At 56.0% G+C, this 8,271-nt stretch overlaps 1 protein-coding gene across 1 annotated transcript; it reads right to left on the bottom strand.

Annotated features, from left to right (window-relative positions):
- Nucleotides 1-393: 393 nt before the first annotated feature.
- On the bottom strand, nucleotides 394-7,908 carry CLEC3B (C-type lectin domain family 3 member B). Its single transcript, XM_015540354.2, has 3 exons — nucleotides 7,658-7,908; nucleotides 3,930-4,028; nucleotides 394-885 (listed from the first exon to the last, which is right to left on the bottom strand). The coding sequence occupies exons 1-3, from the start codon at nucleotides 7,764-7,766 to the stop codon at nucleotides 485-487; spliced, it is 609 nt and encodes a 202-aa protein (XP_015395840.2). The 5' UTR covers nucleotides 7,767-7,908; the 3' UTR covers nucleotides 394-484.
- Between the last annotated feature and the right edge of the window lie 363 nt (nucleotides 7,909-8,271).

The following is an 8,271-nucleotide window of genomic DNA, read 5'->3' as shown; positions in this document are numbered from 1 at the left end:
CTCATTTTCCATCCTCCTGCAGAGAAACCCTTCGTGGTGTGAACCGTGTGTGTCCAGCTCACCTTCCCTCTCCTCTCCTCTCCCCCTCTGCCCCTCCCCTCTCCCCTCCTCCTTTCTCCTCCCTTCTTTATACTCTCCCCTCCCCCTCCTCCACTTCGTCCCCTTCTCTCCCATCCTCCCTTCCTCCCTGCCTCCGCCTCTCCCCTCTCCCCTCCTCCCTTCTCCTCCCCTCCTTCTACTTTCCCCTCCCCCTCCTCCACCTCCTCTACTCCTCTCCCATCCTCCCTTCTTCCCCTCGTCCCTCCTCCTTCCTTCCCACCCTCCTCCTCCCCTCCCCCCACCTCTCCGGAGCTCCTCGCCCGGTGGGCCCAACACAGACACAGCCACTCCGGGTCCAGAGGTACCGACTTTATTTGCACCACCGACCGGGGATCCGGGCTGGGCGCCCCGGTCCCCGCAACCCCCCTCCCCTGCCCACCGTCGGCTACACGATGGCGAACTGGCAGATGTAGGGCAGCTTGTCCCGGCAGCGCTTGTCGAACCACTTGCCGTTGGCCGCGCCAGACAGGGCGGCACAGTTCTCGACCTTACCGCCATCGGGCTGCGCCGTGATCTCCGTCTCCCAGTTCTTGTAGGCGATGTGGCCGCCGGTCATGTCCACCCAGGTGCCCTCGGCCGCCATGTCATTGAGGCCCAGCCAGATCTCGGCCTCGGCGCCCACGCTCTGGCGCAGGTACTCGTAGAGGGCGTCGTTCTCCGAGCCCGTCTGCGGGGTGCCCAGCGTGCCCCCGCGTGAGATGCAGTCCTCACTCGCCTCGTGGAAGGTCTTCGCCTGGGTGAAGGCCAGGAAGCACTTCATGTGCACCTTGGTGCCCTTCAGGCAGACTGCAGGGGGCAGAGATGGCCATCACCCAAGGTCTGCAGGTTCCCAAGCCCAAGGCCGACCTCCAGGGCCAGGCCCACTCTCCTGCGGTTCCCGCCCGGCCACCCCGATGGCCCTGGAGAGCCCCCAGGGGGCACCAGAAGGGGTGCCGTGGTGGACACCGATGCAGAGCCCTCGTCCCCATGCCAGAGGTGGTAAGGCTAGCCTTTCAGCTGCAGACAGCCCCTAGCTCAAGGTCAGGGCCCTTCCTGCGTGCCACCTCCAAGGCCTGGGGCGCGCGGGAGTGTAAAGGCGGGGACATCTCTGCCCGAAGCGGGGGAATTCTGGAAGGCCCTGTCAGCTTGGGAGGCCGTGAACCTCCTAGGAATCAGCAGGCATGGGGTGGGGGCAGTGTTTGGACTGCCATATGTCAGAGACTTTGTGCCAGGAGGTCCCCACCACATCCTCACCTCAGGGGGCAAGTGGCACACGGGTTACACGGACTTTGTCCAAGCACAAAGCTTAGACATGAGAGAGAGAGACTTAGGGCCTGTTGTGCAATCTGCCCACGCACCTCCCACTGCACAGAGGAGGAAACGGACAGCCAGAATGGCACTGTGCTCATTGGGAACATTCCCTCGGTGTTCCCGGATACTGCCACCAACAACGGCTGATCCAACCAACATCGGTTCCCAACTCCTCTCTCTCTTGTCTGCCTCGACTACGGAGGCTGGAAAAGCTTCCTTCTTGTAATGAAGCTACTGGTGGTCCTACAATAGAGCTCTAATCAGCAAGATGGGAATAGAAGACCTCCATTTTCCTGGTAAATGGCTGGTCCATTCTTTCTCCATCTTGCCTCAAAATGCACTCATGATGCCTGGAATTGGAGCAGCCATCTTGCGGCCGTGAGGCAAAGCTTCTGAACAAAAGCTCAACAGCTACCCTCTTTCAGACTCCCTTTTTGTTTAATCTACTATGAGGTGTTCTATAACTGGAAGCCAAATCATGGTAGACCCTTCCCTTTCTAGAACTCCCTGACCCCGGCTGCTATGTTAAGCTGGTTGAAGAAAATCATTTCTCTTCAGAAATTTAGTGAGTGCTGAGGGCGGGGGTGGCTCAGTCGGTTGGACATCTGACCTTGGCTCAGGTCAGGATCTCACAGTTTGTGGGTTCGAGCCCCGCGTTGGGCTCTGTGCTGGCACCTCAGAGCCTGGAGCCTGCTTCAGATTCTGTGTCTCCCTCTCTCCCTGTCCTTCCCCACCCCCTCTCAAAAATAAAGAAACATTAAAAAAAAATTTTTTTTAGCAATTTGCTGAGTGCTGATATGTGGCAGGCACTATGTTGGGCAAGTTGGTGGAAGAGATAAGGTCGTCAAATGCAAACATGGTCCCTGTGTCCCTGGGGCTTATCATCTAGCAAAGGAGGCAGACGTAAATCAACCAATGAATATAGCATTACAAACTGCAGTAAATGTGGTGAAGGAGAGAACATCATTTTGTGAGGATGATAACTGAGGAGACTGATCGAGACAAGGGACGAGAGAGTCCTGAGACAGTGATGCCAGAAGCACGTATTAGGTGGATCTTGGGAGAGCAATTCAAGCTGCCGGAACAGCATGGACAAAGGCCCTGTGGTAGAAGGAACAGAGCGTGGCACTTCAGCGGGCCAGAAGGATGGCCGGTGTGGAGGCTGAAAGGAAAGATCTTGGTGGGAGGAAGCGTGCGCAAACCGCCCAGTGAGAAGGATCTGGAGGTCTCCGAGGACGCACGAGGGGAGGGGAGATCCAAGGCTCAGGAGCTGGATGCACCTCGGTCACCCTAAGGGAGAGGGTGGCTGTGAGCACAGGGAGGTTGGCAGATTTCCTAAGAAGGGACCGAGGTGATTCCCAGATGAGAACCTGAGAGGCAGCGGAGCAGAGCTAAGAGCGACACTCTGCTACTTCTGACAGTTGGCAAGACACTCAGCTTCTTGGTGGAAAATGGAGGTGGGGTCCTAGTCATAAGCCCCGCTACGTGGCTTTTCTGTGGAGAAGGAGTTCACCTACAAAAAGCACTTGGAACAGTGCCAGGCGCGCAGCAAACTCACGTTGTAAGCGTAATCTAGTACCATTAGCCTGGTTCTCTGGGGCAAGGTCGCAAAGGAGTAGGCGAGTCTGAGCCGCTATGAAAGGAACGTGGTTGAGAGAGACTATGTGGCCCAGGTAGAGCTGGGGCAGGTGGCGGAGCCCCGACCTCGCCCCCAGGCTCTGGGGCTGTGTGACTGGGTCCATCCTTGCTTGTCTGGTTAGCGCAGGGCCAGGCAGACCAAAACCCACCCTCCCTCCCACCCAGCCTGCGCAGGCTGCTTGCATTCAGACCCGAATCTGCACTAACCGGCCAGGTGAGTGTGGGCAAGGAAAAGGACCTGTCTCTGCCTTGGTTTCCCCATATTCATTTTTTTAAATTTACTTATTTATTTGGAGAAAGAGAAAGAGAGAGAGAGAGCAGGACGAGCAGAGGGAGAGAATCCCAAGCAGCCTCCACACCGTCAGCACGAGGCAGGGCTTGAACCCACAAACCGTGAGGTCATGATCTGACTCGGAATCAAGAGTCAGCTGCTCAACCAACGGAGCCACCCAGCCGCCCCTAGGTTTCCTTAAAATGGCTGTGATAAACCCTGCCTCAGCATCATTACGATGAGCAAGAGTGACAGCTTCAGCAAATGTGCTGACACGCGGGGGAGGCAAGCCAACTGCCCCTTAGGGCTGTGGGGGCTGGCTGAGGGGACGGTCCTCTGGGAGCTCTTTAGGAAGGCTGCTGGCTGGCTCCACAGTGCTCCTGGGGCCACGGTTCCGGTGGGTGGTAATGCGCTTCCTGGGGGAGAGTCTTTGTCCTTTGAGAACATTCCCGTTTGCACACACGTCAGGGGACCTGCCCAAGAGGAAGCGGGCCGAGGAGGGGGTTCCCTGAGCCCCTCGGCTCTTGGCCTACAGCCGGGGCCCCGGTACTGGCCGCAGGCACACTGCTGGCTGCCGCCTGAGCCCTCCCCTGGCCCACACCTGCCCGGAGAGGCTGTCGTCCGCACTCACCTGTCTGCAGGGCCTGTTGCTCCTTCAGCAGGGCCACCTCCTGGGCCAGGTTGTCCAGCTGGCTCTTAAGCTCCTCAAACATCTTTGGACTCACGACATCTAGGATGGAGACAATCACAGACGCGTGAGGAAGGCAGTTAAGGATGCGGGCCGGCAAGGACGGCGTGGGATAAACGCTACCTGTATCCACCACAAGGGGACAAAGGAAAGGACACCCCTAGACCTTGATATCTTGGACTACTTTCTCTCTGTCCCCGTTGGTGGTAGCCTAAGTCCCTGTGATTTTCCATCTGCTGGGGGGAGGGGACCCATCCTTCACTTGCTCCTCCGTGAGACCTGTACATTTGTTTAGGAATATTGCTGGGGTTCAGATGGGGTCAGGGTTGGCAGGGGCTGGGGGTGCACGCCCAACGCTGCTCCCAGATCCAGAGGAGTACAAAGCATAGGAAGCAGAGCCAGATGCCCTTGAGCCCTGCCAAGTTCACCCCCCTAGGCTGGAACAACAGGACGCGGCCCAGCAGGGCACACGCTCCAGCCTGGGGGCTGAGTGTGACAGCACAGGTGCGTGGGCTCTGAGGTCACAAGGCCGTGAGCGGCCTGGGGCGAGTTGCTCAGTCTCTCCGAAGTCAGTTTCCTTTTCTGCGAAATGGGATGCTAGCAGCCCCCACCTCGGAAGACTCCAAAGAAGACTAGAGCCTAAGAGAAACAAAGGGTGTGAACAGTGCTTGTCTCTTAAATCAACCCTACTGACCAGGGGTAATGCGTCTCTCTTCTATCGCACCGCATCACAAACAGCAAACCGAAGATGGGAGGAAGCAACTCGCCTAAGATCTCAGAGCCAGCAGCAGGCAGGGCTGGCCCGAACCCAGGTCCTCCAGGCTCCAAGCTGGGCCTTCCCCGCCCTTGTGACAGCACACGAGTAGGTTCCTGACCTGAGCCATCCTGAGCACAAAGGCCCGTTGGGAGCTGGTTATGCGTGGGCCGGCAGGGGCATGTGGGAAGTATCTTCCTGTGTGTGTGTGTGTGTGTGTGTGTGTGTGTGTGGATGAAGGCTCTGTGGGTGGACCCTGGTCTTACTGAAATCCCAGGGGCTTCAGAAAAGGCTGCAGGGCTTGGGGTAGAGGGTGGGGAAGCGCTTCTGCAGTCCATTTAGCTGTGCCTGCATAAAGTCCAAGGTCACGAGCGATGAGGTCAGAGCCTTTGTCCACCCATAAGAGGCTTTTGCAGGGGAATCGCAGGAAACAAATGTGAGCAAGAAACATACTTGTATGTGCAGAATTTAGTGATGTAACTTATTAAATATGAGGAAAATAACACCCAGATGAGCAAGGCAATAAAAGGGAGGGTTTGAGGCCTGCAGACTAGCCTGGTGGGGTTATGTGTGCTTCCTGCTGGGCCTCTGCCTCGGCCGGTTCACTCGTTCCTGGGATCCTCAATCCTGGCGGCTCCTTGGAATCACTGGAGATTTGGGGAAGACACAGATGCCTCCCGCCTCCTGCCCTCCCCCCCTGCATCCAGCATTTCCAGGGGTGGGGCCCAGGCTCCTGGACTGTAATGTATTCCCCCGCCCCCAGATGGCGCTGGTGCCCGAGCGAGAACCACCAAGGTTTTTGTTCCGATTTGCACCTTAAGAGCAGGCTGGCGATCCTTTGTTAGGATGCTCAGCACATGTATTGGCCCCCGTGGAGAAGCATTCTGGAAGCATTTGCTGTGTATGTGGGCAATCGGTGGAAGGAAGAAAAACCAGGGTGAGTCAGAACACTGAAGCGGGGCTCAGGGAGAGGCTGGGGCTGTGGTCACTGTCAGCTGTTCTGCAGGCCTCCAGGGTCCAGGGCCTCCAGGGGCCGCCACGGAGACCACCTGGGGCCAGGGTTCAAGTGCGGCATCTGGAGAGGGCCAAGGCATCATCTGGTCTGACCTCCTTTCTCAAATGACAAAACACATGGTTCACGTGATTAAATAAATACTAAATCTTTGGTAGTTGAGAAATCAGCAACTCTTTCCACATGTAAAAATCCTATAATTTGCCTTTGGAACTGTGTGTCCTTTACAAAGATCTCTACGTGGCAGTTTTAGCCAATGCTCATGGACACAACCATGCAGGGTATTGACTCTTCTCTTTTTACTGACAATTTTGGAGAAGGTAATACCTGCATATAACTTTTTAAAAACCCAAACCGTTCAAAATATCGGTCTCCTTTCCAACTGAGCTTGCTGTCAGCTACCCAGTTTTTCTTCCCAGAGGTAATCACTGTCACTAACTCTTGTGGAGCCTTCCAGAAAAATTCTACCCATATAAAAGTAAATGTGTACGTGTATATAAATCTGCTTTTCAAAATAAATGCCAGCAGGGTATCCATTCTGTTTTGAACTTTTAAAAAATGTCTATTTATTTTGCGAGACAAAGAGAGAGTGCAGGGGAGGGTCAGAGAGAGAGGGAAAGGGAAAATTCCAAGCAGGCTCTGCACTGTCAGCACAGAGACTGACGCGGGGCTCGAACCCACAAACCGTGAAATCATGACCTGAGCTGAAGTTAAGAGTCAGATGCTTAGGGCGCCTGGATGACTCAGTTGGTTAAGTCTCCAACTTCAGCTCAGGTCATGGTCTCTCGGTTCATGAGTTCAAACCCCGAGTTGGGCTCTGTGCTGATAGCTCAGAGCCTGGAGCCTGCTTCGGATTCTGTGTCTCCCTCTCTATCTGCCCCTCCCCCCCCCCGGCTCTCTCTCTCTCTCTCTCTCAAATATAAATAAACGTAAAAAAAAGAGTCAAATGCTTCACCAACTGAGCCACAGCCCTGTGGGTCTCCACTGTCCTGAGGCACCTTTCCACACTCCGCCAGTCCCTGGCCAATGGGCATCTGTCGTTTACAGAGGAGGCTCAGAGAGGGGCCGGAATGTGGCCCACGCCCCCTTGCCTTGCCTTTTCCATGCTCTTGGCTCCAGCCTGTCTGTTTCTCTGCCTAAATCCACAATCTCATCCCCTGGAACCCTCTCTCTCGGAGCCTCTGAGCCCTATGGGGGTGACAGCCCGGTTCATTGCCATGGCATTTCACTAATGTTGTCTCAACACAGCCTGGGGTGACCTCACCACAGGCAGGGCTCCAAGGGCAGGCCGTGCAGCAGCCAAGGCGACCCAAAGATACCCCAAACCCAGAGGCAACAGAAGGAACACGAACCCGTTTCTGGTGTCCTCGTTGGGGGTTGCACATTTTTATTTCCTCAAGGCTGTGAGACGCACTATCACACAGAGAATTAACTTGGTCCTTTTATTCCACCCCCCGCACCTAAAGTATATCCCACGCGCCAGGCACTGGGCCCACTTGCATGTTTGGGATCATGAAATCCTAACCAGAAGCCTTTCAGCAAATGCCACGCTCCCCATTTTGGAGCTGAGTGACCGCAGTTTCGGAGATCACAAAACAGAGCCCGCTGGCACTGCCAAACCAGAGGTTTGATTTCTTCAACGTATTTGGGGCGGGGGTGGGGAGTGGGTGTCAGTTTAGGTGATCTGGAAGGTTCTTTCCCAATCTGAGAGTCAACGATGCTTACGATGCTGACAACCGCCCCCGGTATTGGAGAAGTCTCCCCGGGCTCCAAGCGTACCTCACTAAGGTTCCCGGGACTTATGAAGAAGGAAAATGAAGGTGGGGAGGAAAGCAGGAAGAGCAGAAAAGGACAGGGTGACCAGCTCCCTGGAAGATGGGGGAGGCGCCCTGTCCCCCTCCTTACCTTTCCTGATGTTTGCAGCCTTCTTCACCTTGGGGGTTGGCGGCTCGGTGGTGACCTGGGTCAGGAGGGAGAAGAGGCAGAGGAGCAGGTAGGCCCCCCACAGCTCCATGCTGCTGCACTGGCCTGGGTCGGAGAGCAGTGGCGGCCGCGGCCCAGCCCACACGTCTTAAGGCAGCGGCCACAGGGACTTCTGTCCAGGAAACCCTCCCAGACTTGGCTGCGGGCGTGCCAAGAAAGAAAAAAAAAAAAGCCTGCAAAAAAGGAAGGCCTGGGAGAGCCTCGCTGCCCAGGGAACACCCACCCGGCATCCTGGCCCTGCCTTCCAAAACAGAATCCCTATTTTCTAGGATTCTGAAAAAGACACAATACTTGTCAGAGCTCACTCACATCTGCAGAGCAGTTACCTTGGGCAAGTGCAGGGTCGTGTGCTCCCCTGGCATTAGCTCATGGAGGGCTCGTACCGGCAACACGAGGGAGGTACTGTCATCTCCCCAGTTTCTAGTTGAGGAAACTGAGGCCCAGAGAGTGAAGGAATCTGCCCCAGCTACGCAGGGGCAGTGCCGGTGTTTGAACCCAAATGGGGGGACTCCAAGACTTACCAGTTCTGGAGGCCT

This window comes from Panthera tigris, chromosome A2 (genome assembly GCF_018350195.1).
Source record: "Panthera tigris isolate Pti1 chromosome A2, P.tigris_Pti1_mat1.1, whole genome shotgun sequence".
Classification (NCBI taxonomy): domain Eukaryota; kingdom Metazoa; phylum Chordata; class Mammalia; order Carnivora; family Felidae; genus Panthera; species Panthera tigris.
The sequence above is the reverse complement of the archived record's forward strand: the minus strand, read 5'-3'. Positions and strand labels throughout refer to the sequence as shown.